General features: G+C 43.8%; 1 protein-coding gene across 2 annotated transcripts in view; it reads left to right on the top strand.

Annotated features, from left to right (window-relative positions):
* The first annotated feature begins 555 nt into the window (after nucleotides 1–555).
* The window catches only part of SCAMP4 (secretory carrier membrane protein 4), a 33,018-nt gene continuing 15,861 nt past the window's right edge, over nucleotides 556–17,712 (top strand). The window contains exons 1-4 of one of the 2 annotated variants that reach the window (XM_044998840.1): nucleotides 639–691; nucleotides 2,618–2,731; nucleotides 9,402–9,458; nucleotides 11,952–12,080. In XM_044998840.1, coding sequence (XP_044854775.1) covers nucleotides 9,452–9,458; nucleotides 11,952–12,080 — 136 coding nt within the window. In that variant the 5' untranslated portion in view covers nucleotides 639–691; nucleotides 2,618–2,731; nucleotides 9,402–9,451. Of the gene's footprint in view, nucleotides 692–2,617; nucleotides 2,732–9,401; nucleotides 9,459–11,951; nucleotides 12,081–17,712 lie in introns of both variants that reach the window. The other variant, XM_044998839.1, reaches the window with a different exon arrangement.

The following is a 17,712-nucleotide window of genomic DNA, read 5'->3' as shown; positions in this document are numbered from 1 at the left end:
ACCTTTCAAGGTCCCTTCTAGTTCTAGGAGATTGGTATATCTCCAATTATTACCAACTGGGGTGGCTGAAGATCCGGCTGCCCCGGTCGCTGCCGAAGAAAATGGCGCCCCCCAAATGCCAGTGACCTAGGCAACTGCCTAGGTCGCCTAAATGGTTGCACCGGCCCTGCCTGCACACCATGGCAGGGTCCGACCGAACCGGCGTTGACCAGCCCTCTGGGCACAAAACCGAGGGACAGGGACGTGCCTTGCGGCGAAGGGCGTCTCGCGGCCCCGGAGCTGCAGCCTGCAAAGGCCCAGGTGGGGATGCTAAGGGGCAGAGGCCTAAGGTGTGTGTGGGGGGGTGCAGATGCCAGTCCCATCAGTGACCCCAGGCGGTGGCCAGCAGCCTCCACCCTACTCCTGGCAGGCTCAGGCAAGCCCTGGCTTCGCCTTTCACACACCTCCCTTATAAAATTGTCCCCCGCAGGCCGCCGTAGTCCAATATCCGCCTGCCCCTCCCACCCGGCTTCAGACAAACCCCCCCTTGGTCACATGATGGAGGGACGCCGAGGGGCATGTTGGGAGAGAGAGTCATCGTCACGGCTCGCGGCGGCGGCGATAAGCCGCCCTGGAACTACAACTCCCGGTGTGCCCCGCGGCTGTTACTAAGGGCTGGAGGGAGCGGAGGGCTTGGGCGGCTGATGCTGAGGTAAGGGCGATAAACAGCAGCGCGGGTCGCCGCCCCCTGCGGGAGCGGCCCCTCGCCCCGGTTAGCAATGGGGGGTGGTAACCGGGCCCCCAGCGCTGGCGAGCAGTTAATGGGGGAGGGAGGGTGTAGCCAGGCCACCCCCCCTTAGCCCAGGTAAATAATTAATGGGGGGGTAGCCAGCCCCCCCCAGCCCAGGTGAATAATTAATGGAGGGTGTGGCCAGCCCCCCCCAGCCCAGGCGAGTAGTTAATGGGGGAGAGGGTGTAGCCAGCCCCCACCCCCAGCCCAGGTGAGCAATTAATGGGGGAGGGGGGGTGTAACCGGGCAGACCTCTTCTCCCCCCACCCCCCCTTGGCACTAGGGACTGACTGGATTGGAAACACTTCTCTCTCCAACCCCCCTGCCCTAAACAATGCGCTGTCCCCCAAGTCTGACTATTCAGCAACAAGTTGTCAGTGGCTGGTTCCCACCCATATTTCCTCTACCAAGTTTTGCATCTTGTCGCCTTGTGATTTGTGGCGAGTTGGGTGTGTAACTGCCTGGTTTGTGGATGCAAATGACCATTTTGCATGTGTGGCAATTGAGGTAATTCTGTATTATGAGTGTTCAGCAAGTAAGAAGGGTGGGAGTGCTGTCTTGTAAGCTGTGCAGGTGAAAGGAGAGGCTGATTGCACAGTGAATGCAAGGGAAAATTACATCTGTAATGAATGGGGGTTTTGCACATGTGGTGATTGCAAGAAGAGTGGAAGTTTTTTCAAAGGGTGTCTTGGGCACTAGTAGTTCCAAGAGAGATGGTTTTCCTTTCCCCTCCTCTTTTTGCTTTTTACTGCAATACCTTTTGCTAAATATATTCTGAAACTGTATTTCTCTCACACTGTAGTGATGAGACCTTTGTGGTATTTATCTCAGCTGTAGACATTTGACATGTAAATAATTGATAATTATTTGTGTGTGTGTTTTTAATTTTACTTTGGGTGTTACTGTTGTCTGTTGCAGAGGTCCCATTTGCTAGGCCAATCTGAGTAGTTTACTCCTGAGGGAATTCTGCATCACTGTGTGTGTGCAGAATTCATGTCCCCCTGCAGATTTATTTTCTTCCCTGCAGAAAAATGACTTCTGACGGGGGAGCAAAGGGAAGCCCCAAGAGCAGTCATGCACCCCTTCCCGGCAGCACAGGCAGGTTGGTTCAGGCACCTGGAGCAGCCAATAGAGACATAAATCACCACCGTGTGTGTGTGTGTGTGTGTGTGAAGGGGTGGGCGGTTGTGAGAGAGAGAGACACTGTCCCTCTTCACTATTGCAGCATGCTTGGCATGGAGGGGTAGTGCTTCAAAGTGTGTCTGAGGAGGTAGGTGTGGTGCAGGCTGTCCCCTCAGAAAGAGCAGAACATAGCAGCTGCTTGGTGAATTGTTCCCGTTGTCTTTGTGAATTCCCCCAGGAGTATAAAACCGGTGTAAAAGTTTTAAGGCTCCTTTACATGGTCAGAGTGGTGTAAAGGACAGTATGGCCTTATAAATGCGTATGGTGCTTTACTGATTACAACTGGTCTAAATTTTTGGACTGAAAAAAATTCTTATTAAAATGTGCTCTGTGAACTGTTTGCTACTGACTTTTCTGAAGATAGTCAGTAGCCAATACAAATTGGGAGTTTGATTTCCCCAGCCCTCACTTGCTCTTCAGTTGCCTATGATGTAACACTGAGCATATGGCTACATAAAGGGTCAAACCTGGCTACATTACTATTAGGCAAGGGGGGTTGGGGATTTCCTCCAATGCTCCCCACTCCCATTCTCCATCCATTGTATTGTACTTTAAATAAATTACCTAAATAATTGAAACCAGCATGATTATATTGTGTTGTTTTAACAAATAAAATATGCAGAATTTTAAAATATTGTGCGCAGAATTTTTATTTTTTTGGTGCAGAATTCCCCCAGGAGTAGTAGTTGTAATGCAGTGCGAAAGCACAGAAACACACACGTTGGAAAAGCAAGTCTTTCTCTCCTCCTCTGAGGCCCACGCCTGCAATCTCTTACTCATGTGAGTAAGGCTTATTCGCAGGAGTAATCCCATTGAAGCCAATGTCTGTCTATCATGTTTTTGTCGTGTGGGATCTTACATAGGGTAGGTAGGATATATGGTTGTAAATAGTCCACCAGGGGTATGGGGAAAATTGTGTTTGGCTTCCATAAACTGCCTTCTGCAAGTGCCTGTATAGGTGTTGAGAGGGAGCATGGCAGTAGCATATATTGTAAGTAGGCTTGGCAAAACTTGGTTTGTTTTTATAATTTTGACAGATAATATTAATGTCTATTTTAAGCATTTTAAATTTTTGTATCAATTTAAATTTTTACAGTTCCAGGAAACTAGGGGGGAGGCAATAATTAATGACTGTAAACATCAAGATTCAAAAAGTTGAAGTTTTATGACTGTTAAAACACAAACTGTCAACATCACACATCAAAATATACAAAATAAATATCCTTCACTCAAGCTCTAATAAGTTCTCAAGCACCATTTTTCTTTGCCCATCTGTAAATTTTGCTTTATTCTTGATGGAAATTATTTTTTTTGGTCAGTTTGGCTGTGTGTGGTGAATTGACATTTATCAGTAAAAATCGCATCCTTCTGAGCCTGATTGTAAGCTATAGACATCCTTGGAAATCTAATTAACATAGAGCAGCCCCTAGGCTGTCTATTGACAGAAGAGAGGGTGTTTTTGTCCCATCTTCCCAGCAACTCAGGATTAGGAGCGTGCAAAGGTGAAAGCTCCCTCTCTAGCCTGACAGTGAAACTGGCTATAAACAAAAATAAAATTGAATTCATTTATTTTGATCATCCATTTTCCTGTTTCTCTTTTAGGTACTCATATGGCCCCCATTATCTGAGTGCCTCACAATCTTTAATATATTTATCCACACAACACCCTTGTGAAGTAGGGGAGTGCTTTTATCCCCATTGTACAGATGGGGAGCTGAGGCATAAGGAGACTAAGGGGCAGATATTTAGAAGTAGTTAGGTGCCTAACTCCCATTGACTTCAATGTGATTTAGGTGGTGCCTAGATACTTTTTAAAAATCTGTCCCTAAGTGGCTTGCTGAAGGTCACACAGGCAGTTTCTGACTGAGCAGGGACTTGAACCTGGCTCTCCCAAGTAACTCTATAATCTAGGAACAAAGTGTAGGCCATATTTGCAGGTTGTCAGGGGAGTCTATCTTGGGGCAAGCAATAGCTACATGGGGAACAAAACATTGATAACGGGTTCTTCAATCTAGCAGACAAAGTTAGAACAAGAACCAATGGCTGGAAGCTAAAGCGAGAAAAATTCAGACTGGAAATAAGGCACACATTTTTAACAGTGAGGTTAATTAGCCATGGAACAATTTACCAAGGATTGTGGTAGATTCTACATCACAGACAATTTTTAAAGTAAGGTTAACTATTTTTCTAAAAGATCTGTTCTAGTTCAAACAGGAATTAATGGATGGAAGTGCTGTGGCATGTTATCCAGGAGGTCAGACTAGATGATTGCAATGGTCCCTTCTGGCCTTATCTGTGATTACAGATAATATAATCATACATCAGATGAAATGGGTATTCACCCACAAAAGCTTATGCTCCAATATGTCTGTTAGTCTATAAGGTGCCACAGGACTCTTTGTCGCTATGAACCTAAAAGTCTCAGGTTAGCATCTTAACAGCTGGACTGTCCTTTCTCCAAGCTGAGAGAAATTCAAAAAATCGATGAAAGGCACAAACAGCGAGAAATAAATCCGATTTAAAACTTTCCCTTCTGACAACCTAAGATATTAGTAACATGGGTAAAGAAATGCATTTATTTATGACCTACGACTTTAAACATGATGTATCCCTTTAATGTAGTTTTTTGCCTGCTTCCTGTGCAGACAACAGTATCCTGTTTCTTACATTTTTAAAACAGAAAATGTTACCCTCAACAAGACACAAGGGCATTTTGTATTTTTGAAATGGAGACAGTAGCAGCTTTCATTGAACCTCATCTTGGTTTTGTGAGTCATGTGAATTGGACTGTAAACTGAGTTATTCATGTTTGCTTAGGAGCATAGTGGAAAAGGGAAGTGCATTTTACATCCAGATTTCCTTTAGTTTCCCCCCAGCAAGATGGATTTTAACTGAAAAGTCTTGGCTGCAGAATGGTGGGGTGATGCATTTTTAATCTGTTCTTTTCGGTTAACTTAAACAAGTTTCTACATGAACGTACAATAGAACTTATGTTTCTGTTTGTATCTCTCGTACGACTGCATCACAAGACACAAGTCAGTTATGGTCTCTATGTGCAGATGTAACTGCTCATCCGTATCTCTTCTTGCTTAACTGATCAATATTTGCAGTGCAACTGTTTCACAACACTTGTATCTTGCAGCCAGAATTCACTGATGGCTAAGACTTCTTCAAATAGAAATATAGCATTGTACGGGCCAGATATGCTCAAGTCAATGGGAACTGAGCAACATTGTCACCTTGCAGGAGCAGGATCTTTCTTCTGTTTTATCATAAATCTAAGGTGTCTTCTCCTCTAACATACAAGCAAGTATTTGCAGGAGTCCCTGCCAAAATAAATGACAAGTTGGGAGTGTGTAATAACGACTCAATTACCAAGCCATTTCAGAGCACTAAAGAAAAGTACTTCAAGGTCCAAGCCAACAATGTAAGTGCATATCCTCATACAAAGAGTTTGAGCTTGCGCCTACTGAATTCCATGGCAAAATGTCCATGGACTTCAGTGGGAGCAGGATTGAGGCCCAAAGCCAACACAACTAGAGGAATCTAAATCGTGGAACCTGATCCTGCAACACTTAACTTGCTCGTTGGCTTTGTCTTAGTTGCAAAAAGGTGGGGGGGGGCTTGGTTTTGTTTTGTTTTTTTACATTGAATTTGCTGTTTCAAAAAAACACCCTTTTTGGAGTGAAAACACGGACTTCAGTGAGATGACTCATGTAAGTAAGGGTTGCAGAACAGGGCAGGCAGCTGTATTCATTCATGTGCTGTAGTATAAAATCATATGTGAGATTTAGTAAGAGTTTGAGCCCTGTCTACATTTAAAATTTAGGTTGACATAGCTACCTCAGTCAGGAGTATGAAGAATCCCCACCCCTTGAGCGCCATAGCTATGCCGACCCAACGCCTAGTGTAGATGCTGCTGTGTTGACAGAAGAATGCTTCTGTTGACCTTGCTACTGTTACTCAGGGAGGTGGTGGTCTGTACTAATGGTAAAATCCCGTCCATCCGCATGCAATGTGTGTACACTAGGGGGTTATGCTGGCATAGCTATAATGACACATAGTGCAGATATACCCTAGGAAGGTTAATGAGAGTAAAGAGTTAAGAAAAGTTATCTTTTCTCTTAGATGCTTTTAATTAATTATAACACTTTTTTTAGTGAAAACAATATATGGGGAAACTGAAACTCTGGGATGTTGTAACATGGCTCCCTGCAATGCCAGAGATATAATCCAGGAATTCTCCTCGGTTGCACGCTCTCAGCACTATACTGTCCCCCCTCCCGTTAGGATTTTAAGGACTGATTAGCGTGGGAGCACACTATCTGCATTCCTCCGGCCTGAAAAAATGACCCCGTTTGTTTACTGATCTTTCAGTAATAGATTTTTCTTTCTATTGACATTTTAATGTAATTGATTGAATTATGTGACTTGTTCTTTCCAAAAAATGTTGTTCTTTGTCAAAAGCAGCTGCGTGTGGTAGGGCCAAATTTAATTTGAACTTCTGTCTTCATGCTTTATTTCCTGTTTACACAATACAAAAGGAACAAGGCAAACCAAAAAAAAATATAAGCCTCAATTTATGAATCATGTTTTAAGTTTAAAATGCCTGTCAGACAGAGTGAAGAGGTGGTGGTGGCTGGTTGTTTGTATTGTGATAGTCCTTCGGGGCCCAACTCAGATTGGGGTCCCATTGTGCCGGGCACTGTGCAAACACATAGTAAGGGACAGGTCTGGCCCCGAAAAACTTACAATTTACATAGGTCTCGTCTACGCTAAACCGTACCAGTAGAGTTAAAGTGATGCAACCTCCCTAGTGAGGATGCAGTTACACCAGTTTAACGGTGCTTTATACCCTGTATCTCTCTTTCTGGATGGGAAGGGAATAAGCTATCCTGGTATAAGTCATCTTTGTACCAGTATAACTGTCCACATTAAAGCTATGTCAGCACTAGCACTTCTGTCGTTAAAACTTACGTCGCTCAGGGGTGTGACCCCCGACTGACATAAATTATACCGACAGAAGCGCTGGTGTGGACAGCGCTCTGTTGGCAGGAGATGGGGGTTGGGATGGTTTAATTATGTCGATGGGAGAGCTCTCTCCCATCAGCACAGAGCGGCTACATAGGAGATCTTACTGCAGTGCAGCTGCATCGATACAACTCTGCTGCTGTAAGGTGTCTAGTGTAGACATAGCCTAAGGATTGTACCAGTATAACTAGATCCGTGTTAAAAAAAAAAAAAAATCATATCACTAAGCAAAATAGATATCCTGGTGCAAAATGACAGGTTTCAGAGTGATAGCCGTGTTAGTCTGTATCAGCAAAAACGCGGAGTCCTTGTGGCACCTTAGAGACTAACACATTTATTTGGGCATAAGCTTTCATGGGCTAAAACCCACTTCATCAGATGCATGGCGTGGAAAATACAGTAGCAGGCATATATACATAGTACATGAAAAGATGGGAGTTGCCTTACCAAGTGGGGGGTCAATCTAATGATTTAATTAATTTAATTAACAGTACCAAGGGAGGAAATATCACTTTTGTAGTGGTAATGAGGGTGGCCCATTTCAAATAGTTGACAAGAAGGTGTGAGTAACAGTATGGGGAAATTAGATTTTGTAATGACTGGGAGTGGATGGGTCATTACAAAACCCAATTTGCCCCTGCTGTTACTTGGTGTGCAGACCAAGTGATAGACGAGACTGATAAAGGGTGGGAGAAGAAACAGAGGGTCAGAGATGTAAAGTGAGTTGCCTCAAGTCTCAACAATTTAGTGGTTTTCTCCTGGCTCACAAGTTCAGTGCCCTAGTCTTGAGATCACACTGCAGTGTGAAGTGGAACTTGTACGTGTCTGTTGTTTGTCATATTAAAGTAAGGGCTGACTTTTTTTTTTCTTTCATTTTACCAGTTATTTTTGTTGGTACACCTCTACCCCGTTATAACGCCACCCTATGTAACACGAATTCGGATATAACGCGGTAAAGCAGTGCTCTGGGGGGGCGGGGCTGCGCGCTCCAGCGGATCAAATCAAGTTCGATATAACGTGGTTTCACCTATAACGCGGTAAGATTTTTTTGGCTCCCAAGGACAGTGTTATATCGAGGTAGAGGTGGGCTTAAAATTCTGGTTTAGAACTGTGGCCAAAACAAAGTTGTTTTTTTTTTGTTTGTTTTTGTTTTTTAAAGGATTCTTTGTTTTCAACTTGGGTTTTACTGAAAGCATTGGCACACATTTTCAATCTTTAAATATCAAGAAGATAGCTGATTCTATCTGTGGTTCAGGACCCAAACCTGCAGCTTTTATTCACGTGGTTAATTCGACTGAAGTCAGTGGAATTGCTGAGGAGGCTAAGGATTGCATGATTGTCTTCCAAGAATTGCAATAATAAGAATGGTTCTCCACCTCTCATTAAATAATCTTTATTTGTAAAGTCTCTGAATGTTTTTGCATGATTTAAAAAAAAACCAAAAAAAAATGATGGATGTGTGAATTCTGTGGGAGTTCTGTACTGCAGTCTGGTTCCCTGCCAAACTTTTGTGTAAAAGAATTACCTGTGAAGATACACTATGCTGTCAGTTTCTGTGTTGCAGCTGATATATAATTTTTTGGGGTGGGGGTGTTTCCTAGCAAACAATGGGTTAATAATTAAGGCCTGGTCTACAATGGGAAATTATCAGTATAACTACTACCTCTCTCAGCATGTGAAAATTTTTTCACGCCTCTGAGAGAGGTAGGTATACCGCCCTAACCCCCTGGTGTAGACATTGCTAGGTCGTCGGAAGAATTCTTCCATCAACCTAGCTACCGCTTCCTGGGGAGGTGGATTACCTATGCAAATGGAAGAACCTCTCCCATCGGCGTAGGTGGTGTCTACACCGAAGCATTATGGCGGTAAAGCTGCCACTGTAGTGTTTTAAGTGTACTCATAGCCTAACAATTATGAAAGTGCCATGGTGAGCTGGGGAACAGTCAGATCATTACGTCTTTTTTTGCTTGGACCGGAGTCCAAACCAGGCTCATTTGTCTCAACTTGTTGCCAGCCTTCAGCTGGAATGTGCATGTGTTCTGGCAGCAGTTTCCTGTGCAACCTCTGACTGTGTCAGGTACCTTTAGCAGCACATTTATACATTGCTGAGCAGTAAAGCTGCTGAAGTTGTTGACAGTGAGGTTGTAATTAAGCCTTCAAAGGTAGCATCTCATTAATACAAATAGGGGTAATTCGTATTTCTCTTAGTGATACTGTTTGAGCCTGCCTACTCTGTAGAGTTAGAAACAAACACTTTGCACTGGAAAGGCTACGCTGGCAGTCAAGAGCTAGAATAATGAATTTCTGAAAAAATGTGGACTTTGTTGGATATTGCAAAAATGCCTTTAAACTTTGGGGTTTCTGTGGATATGGGTTATAGTTATATGCTATTGATCTGATTTCTTTCTTTCTTTAATAGATCCATTGCTGTCTGATTTCAAATTTCTCCAAGGAACATTTCTAGCAGAAATGGCAGGTAAAGAGCAGTACTAAATACAGAGAAACAAAAAGGATTGCAGAGAACGTTTCAACAGTGTACGGCTATCCGCATAGTGGATTAGGCATGACAAGCTTTTCTTCTTCTCTCCATGGGCCCTTTTCATCCCCTGTAGAGCCTTCTGCCTGCTCCTCTTTTCTCCCCTTCCACATACTCCTGTTTTACACTGTTTGTGTCCTTAGGATCATTAACTGAGGTCCCCATCCTGGCCATAGAAGGCTGGGTGTGACTTAAATGCTTGTGTGGAGAAAATTGGTCACCGCAGTCCCTACAGAGATTAAACATCTGCTTCCACAGCACTCCTAGCTGCATTATGAACTTAAATCTAGGGCTTAATTGTGCTCCCATTGAAAACAATAGCAAAACTCCCATTGACTTCACTGCGAGCTGGAACAATTCCTGAGCTTATACATCCTCTAAAATTGACAATGGTTTCTAGCAAACATTGTGCTTGCTGTAGTTTAACAGTCTTGTCCTAGAACAAAAGCGAGTATTGTAGAAATCTCTGGGGCATGTGATCAGATCTGAGAGAGAATATTCTCTTACATTTCTATTGTCTTTCCTCTGAAGAAACCCCAAACAGTTTAAAATTGCATATGCACAGCAACCCTAAAATGCAGCCAACTCTGGGATGGGCGGGTAGGAGCCAGCTGGCACACAGCATGGTACACGACAATAGAGGAGAATAATAGAGGAAATTTTGGCCACTGACAAACACATTTAGCCATCTACCATTGGGTCATTACTTTCCAGGCAGTGCAAAATGCAAAGTAAACATTATGGCACTAAATGTTTCTGCCTGAGAAAGCTGGAGGGCTTATCTGAATCTGCCAGGTTTTGAACCTGTGCTTCAAGGAAAATCTATGGGCCAGATGCACTGGTGGCTTGCAGTCACGGGAAACGTTGGTGAATGAGACCACCTTGCAGGGAGGGAAGGAGAGAGGGATCTGCAGTAACATAAAGTGGCTGCAGCTACATTTTGGGAGGGGGGACGAAGAAGGGGCTAGCAGTACCCTGATAAAGAGGCTCTGGCCAGACTCTTCATTTAGCATCACAGTGAGGCTGCTCCTATTGCTGGTGTTTCTATAGAAAGCAGTTAATTTTGCCAGAGCAGCTTTTTATTTTCTCTCTCAGAGATGATGGCGAGAGAGGGGGAACTCTCTGGGCCTGAAAGGTCATGGTCAGACACTTGTCTTGTCTTCCGTGCCATTTGGAAGTTTTCCCAGGACATTTTTCTTCTCTTCCTCTGATTGTTTTTAATTCTGTTTACTGAAGCTGAAGACTTGAAACAATTAGTCACAATGCCCTGGAATCAAACTTTAATCAGCACTCAAAGGCAAGAACAAATATTCCCAAACATATAGAAATGCGCACATGGTTATATTAGATATTCACACGTCCATATCTTCCCAGCAGCTAACAGCACAATTTAAAGAGTCCTATTACTTATTTAAACATTTTAAAAAAATCAGAGGCTTAAACAATAAAATGCATAGAAGAAGGTCTGTATCTCTCTGCTCCTTGTTGTGTGGCCGTCCCTACTGTCTGTATAACGGTGTCTGAATTTATGGCTTGGTTTGCTAAGGGCAGGGCTGAATGAGAATAGAAATGTTGGATTTGGAAGGCAAGAAGGTCACGACTTATGAAATTCATAACAATAAAAACATCCCTGATATCTGCAAGTCCATGAAGAGTTGGTGGGACTCATTTTCCCCTTTGACTGGATGGCATCCTTTTAGTATTTCTAGAGGATTGTTCTCCTAAAGTCACCCCTTTCATTGTCATCAGACCATATCAGCTGCAGGCCACAAGGCCTGATCGCCGTACCCAGCAAGACCTCCACTGGGAATGTAGGCTCTTCTGCAAGCAAACCTCCATCTGTCTCTGTCCTGTGGGAGGGGAGAATCCCTGCTTTTCATCTGATTTCTTTGGTCTGGGAAACCAATATCCACCCCTGCTTTTGTGCCCTAGTGGATTAGATAAAACCCTCCTGCAAGGGCTGCCACCACTAGATGCAGCTAGAGACCTGCTTAGCTGGCCTCTCTCACCCTATCTAAGCTACTGTGATTTTGAGCAGAATCTGGAGTCTATGTTGTGCTGCAACTTTTGTGGTCATTAATGCCAGTGAAATGCAATTGAATCAGAATGGTGGTGCTTTTCCCCTGGTTTGCACTGGTGTAAATGACTACACAGGCTACAAAGCAACAGAGAATGAACCTGAAATATCCAGGGTGAAGATAAGTGCTGATGTTGGCCCATTTGAGTAAATAAACTGGAACTAGGGATTCTCTTCTCTCCTAATGGTGGGCATGTTTTTCAGGATAGTTCCAAGCTTCCACGCTCTTTTCTGTGCTTCCTCTGGGTATTTCTATTCTGGGAAGTGCAGGTGAGGGGTCATGTCATTATGATGATTCATTAATTTAAGAGAATATGTCTGAGTTAGCTAAACTGTGTGTGTTTTTTGTTTTGTAGAGAAAGTGAATAACTTCCCTCCACTCCCCAAGTTTATTCCTCTGAAACCGTGCTTCTACCAGAACTTTGCCGATGAAATTCCCATAGACTATCAGAGTCTGGTGAAGAGAATTTACCATTTATGGATCTGTAAGTGAAATTATGACATTTTTTGAGAAATTGTATATATTGGGCTCAACAGCTATAAAAAGGTAGATTCCCATGTATTACGCGTTTTAGAGTTTCACTTCTGTTCACTTATCAAGAACAAAATCTTCCTTCTAGGATGCTGTGGTGCAGTTTGTGCCTGAATTTTAACCTGTTGTCCCTTGAAGCTTACTTCAAAATTAACAAGGGCTGTCAAGCGATTAATTGCATTGTTAAACAGGTGTTCTCATGGCACTGTTGGAGCCGGCATTGCAAGATATTTATGTGCCAGATGCGCTAAAGATTCATATGTCCCTTCATGCTTCAACCACCATTCCAGGGGACATGCATCCATGCTGATGATGGGTTCTGCTCGATAACAATCCAAAGCAGTGTGGACCGACGCCTGTTCATTTTCATTATCTGAGTCAGATGCCACTAGCAGAAAGTTGATTTGATTTTCTTTTTTTGGTGGCCCGGGTTCTGTAGTTTCCGCATTGGAGTGTTGCACTTTTAAGACTTCTGAAAGCATGCTCCACACTCCGTCCCTCTCAGATTTCGGAAGGCACTTCAGATTCTTAAACCTTGGGTCACGTGCTGTAGCTATCTTTAGAAATCTCACATTGATACCTTCTTTGCGTTTTGTCAAATCTGCAGTGAAAGTGTTCTTAAAATGAACATGCTGGGTCATTATCTGAAACTGCTATAACATGAAATATATGGCAGAATGTGGATAAAACCAAGCAGGGAGCATACAATTCTCCCCCAAGGAGTTCAGTCTCAAATTTAATTAACACGTTGTTGTTTATTTTAACAAGCATCATCAGCATGGAAGCATGTCCTCCGGAATGGTGGCTGAAGCATAAAGGGGTATACTAATGTTTAGCATATCTGACACACAAATACCTTGCAATGACAGCTACAAAAGTGCCATGCAAATGCCTGTTCTCACTTTCTGGAGGCATTGTAAATAAGAAGAGAGTAGCATAGCGATTGGCTGAACAAGAAATCAGGAAGGCCAAATTACACTTGGAGTTGCAGCTAGCAAGGTATGTGAAGGGTAACAAGAAGGGTTTCTACAGGTATGTTAACAACAAGAAGGTAAGGGAAAGTATGGGCCCCTTACTGAATGGTGGAGGCAACCTAGTGACAGAGGATGTGGAAAAAGCTGATATACTCAATGCTTTCTTTTTGCCTCTGTCTTCACGAACAAGGTCAGCTCCCAGACAGCTGCACTGGGCAGCACAGCATGGGGAGGAGGTGAGCAGCCCTCTGTGGAGAAAGAAGTGGTTCGGGACTATTTAAAAAAGCTGGATGAGCACAAGTCCATGGGGCCGGATGCGCTGCATCTGAGGGTGCTAAAGGAGTTGGCGGCTGTGATTGCAGAGCCATTGGTCATTATCTTTGAAAACTCATGGCGATCATGGGAAGTCCTGGATGACTGGAAAAAGGCTAATGTTATGTAGTGCCCATCTTTAAAAAAGGGAAGGAGGAGGATCCGGGGAACTACAGGCCGATCAGCCTCACCTCAGTCCCTCGAAAAATCATGGAGCAGGTCCTCAAGGAATCAATTTTGAAGCACTTAAAGGAGAGGAAGGTGATCAGGAACAGTCAGCATGGATTCACCAACGGCAAGTCATGCCTGACTAACCTAATTGCCTTCTATGATGAGATAACTGGCTCTGTGGATGAGGGGAAAGCAGTGAATGTGTTTGTTCTTTGACTTCAGCAAAGATTTTGATATGGTCTCCTACAGTATTCTTGCCAGCAAGTTAGAGAAGTATGGGCTGGATGAATGGACTATAAGGTGGATAGAAAGCTGGCTAGATCGTCAGGCTCAATGGGTAGTGATCAATGGCTCCATGTCTAGTTGGCAGCTAGTATCAAGTGGAGTGTCCCAAGGGTCGGTCCTCAGGCCGGATTTGTTCAATATCTTCATTAATGATCTGGAGGATGGTGTGGATTGCACCCTCAGCAAGTCTGCAGATGACACTGAACTGGGAGGAGTGGTAGATACACTGGAGGGTAGGGATAGGATACAGAGGGACCTAGACAAATCAGAGGATTGGGCCAAAAGAAATCTGATGAGGTTCAACAAGGACAAGTGCACTTAGGACAGAAGATTCGCATGCACTGCTACAGACTAGGGACCGAGTGGCTAGGCAGCAGTTCTGCAGAAAGGACCTAGGGGTTACAGTGGATGAGAAGCTGGATATGAGTCAGCAGTGTGCCCTTGTTGTCAAGAAGGCTAACAACATTTTGGGCTGTATAAGTAAGAGCATTGCCAGCAGATGGAGGGACGTGATCATTTCCTTCTATTCGAGATTGGTGAGGCCTCATCTGGAGTAGTGTGTCCAGTTTTGGGCCCCACGCTACAAGAAAGATGTGGAAAAATTGGAGAGTCCAGCGGAGGGCAACAAAAATGATTAGGGGGCTGGAGCATATGACTTATGAGGAGAGGCTGAGGGAACTGGGATTATTTAGTCTGCAGAAGAGAAGACTGAGGGGGGATTTGATAGCTGCTTTCAACTATCTGAAAGGTGGATCTAGATTGTTCTCAGTGGTACCTGATGACAGAACAAGGAGCAATGGTCTCAAGTTGCAGTGGGGGAGGCTTAGGTTGGATATTAGGAAAAACTTTTTCACTAGGAGGGTGGTGAAGCACTGGGAATGGGCTCCCTAGGGAGGTGGTGGAATCTCCTTCCTTAGAGGTTTTTAAGGTCAGGCTTGACAAAGCCCTGGCTGGGATGATTTAGTTGGGGATTGGTCCGGCTTTGAGCAGAGGATTGTACTAGATGATCTCCTGAGGTCCCTTCCAACCCTGATATTCTAGGATTCTAAGAAGTAGGTATGACAGGTTGGATCACAGAAAACCCCCTGGGAGCTGCCACTTGATGTGCCAAGACTACTTCTGCCCCTGCTTTCCCTGCCAGCCTGGGACTCCAGCACCCTGTTTTGCTGAGCCAGACACACCCGTCTGCTCCAACACAAACCGAATTACTTGCCCCAAAGCTGCAGACTTAACTGAAAGCAGTTTACAGAAGTGTTCTTGTCTTTAACATTCAGATGCCCAACTCCTAATGGGGTCTAAACCCAAATCCATTTTACCCTGTATAAAGCTTACCATTTGGCCTTTGCATTTAAAACCACGATCCTGTAATCAGATCCACACAGGCAGACTCTTGGGGAGCCCTCTTGACTTCAGTGGGACTCTGCATCGGTGCCAGTCTCTGCTCACATGGACATGATTACAGAATCCATGCCTTTTCAGGAGAGAGCAGGTTAATGTATTTACAACTTCTTAAATAATCTGCAGATGTATTTATTTAAATATATCCAGGGCTCTGGTGCCACACACACACATAAAATGTCAGCTGATTACTATTCATAAAACTCCATCACCCACTCCCAATTAAAATTCTATCCCTTTAGTATAATAACCTCAATCCACAAAAATTTTCTTCCCTCTTGTAGCAGATATCTCTTAACTCTATTTTTCTGTAAATTCCCTAAGGTTTCTATTATCCTTAGCATGTAGAACTCTCCTAAATCTGATTAGATGGGCAGTGCTTCTAGTCAAATCGGTCAATTGATATTTGCAGCACTGCTGTAGCCTTGTTGCTCCCAGGCTATATGAGACACAAGATGAGCGAGGTAATATCTACTACTGGACTAACTTCCGTTGATGAAAGAGACAAACCTTTGAGCTCCGCAGAGCTCTTCTTCAGATCTGGGAAAGGTAATAAGAGTGTCACAGCTAAATACAAGGTGGAATGGATTGTTAAACATAAGTAGTTAACACATGTTGCAAGAAACCATTCAAAATGAAGTGGACAATTAAAACCTCTGCATTTATAGGACAAAGGAGAGTTAGTTACAGATTGTTGTAATGAGATATAAAACCAGTGGCTTTATTGAGTCCATGATTTTTGATGTCTAGCATAGTTATGAATTTAAGCTCCTTGGCTCATCTTTTGAAGGTGTTGTGCAGGTTTCCTTTGAGGAGGAGGATTGAGAGATCAGATCTGGAATGATCCCTTTGTGAAAAGGATTTGTCCCCAGGTGATAGAGCATTTCTTGTTCGTTTGTTTTTTTTTGTTTGTTTGTTTTGTTTTTTTTTGGTGTTTATAATTTTTCTGTGTGTGTCATTTGAGAGCATGATGATTGTCTAGTTGTTGGGGCATTTAGTGCACTAGATGAGGTACACTAAGGCTATGTCTACACTACACTTTCGTTGGTAAAACTTTTGTCTGTCAGGGGTATGAAAAAACACTCTCCTGATCGACAAAAGTTTTACCAACGAAAAATGCCAGCATGTGGCAGCGCTTTGTCAGTGGAAGACAAAGCTATCGCCCCTCATTGGGGGTGGGTTTATTTTGTCAGCAGGAGAGCTCTCTCCTGCCGATAAAAAGCGGCTACACTGCGTACCTTACAGTGTAGACATAGCCTAAATGTTGTGACGGGGATCTGGAAAGGTGTGTTGGAAAGGGTATTGATTATTGTGCAAATGTGTGGGAGTTCAGAGGCATTAGTCAACAAACAAAACTGAAGGTATACAAAGCATCGTGTTGCCAACTTTGTATGCATGCGAAATCTGGATGGTGTACAGATGCCATGTTATGAAGCTGAATCACTTTCCCATGGGCTGTCTGAGGAAACTAGTGAGGATAAGATGGCAAGACAAGGCTCCAGATAGGTTCTCATATGGGCAGGTATTCCGAGCATCCATACTCTGATGAAATCACAGTTGAGATGAGCGGGCCATGTCACCAGAATGTCAGATGAGCAACTGCCAAAAAAGATCTTTTATGGTGAGCCCAAGGAGAGAGCTCTCAGGGAGGCCATAAGAAACATTTCAAGAACTCCCTCAAGTTATCCTTGAGGCATTTCAACATTGACCCAGAGTGTTGGGAAGATCTCGCTCATGATAGTTCTACCCAGCGAAGTCATCCATACTGGAGCTACAGTCTATGAGCAGAAGAGAGCTGCTGAGGCAGAGCAGAAGCGACAGCAGCGTAAACCTTGCAACAGCAGCTTGTCCACTGTTAATCAACTAACCCATAGGGGCATCTCTTGTTCAGTGTGCCACAGACAGTTCAAAGCTCAAATTGGCCTGATCAACCACTCAGGGGTTCACAGAAACCAAACCAGTCAGTGATGTCATGGTCATCTTCAAACTGGAAGGATGAACAACAACATCATTGATTATTTTGGCAGTGGAGATATGTCTGCAAGTTTTGCATCTGTTACGGTTGGGTCAGTGCTGCTTTGCATTGGTGTGTCCTGGTTTGTGGGGAGCTTGCTTGTAATGATGAGCTTGGTGGGGTTGGGGGTTGTTTGAAGGCCAGAAGAGGGGGTTCAGGAAAGATTTTTTTTTCCCAGGATGTGGTCCACATCAAGTATGGGTTGTAATTGTTTGATAACCGGTATGGGTTCCAGTGTGGGGTGGTACGTGACAACAATTGATAGGGAATCCTATTTTGAACCACAAGTACTGTTGGATCTCGCTGTCCACTGAGCTTGTACTCTCAGCTGAACAGTTCTGATACCAGGAGTGGAAACTAAGCTTTCTTCTCTGTGGAATGAAATTAGATTAGACCTCAATGGGCAGACCTGTAGAAAGGAAAGGCTGGGC

Source organism: Mauremys mutica, chromosome 24, assembly GCF_020497125.1.
Source record: "Mauremys mutica isolate MM-2020 ecotype Southern chromosome 24, ASM2049712v1, whole genome shotgun sequence".
Taxonomy (NCBI): domain Eukaryota; kingdom Metazoa; phylum Chordata; order Testudines; family Geoemydidae; genus Mauremys; species Mauremys mutica.
Note: the sequence above shows the minus strand (reverse complement) of the source record. Positions and strands in the feature narration are given on the sequence as shown.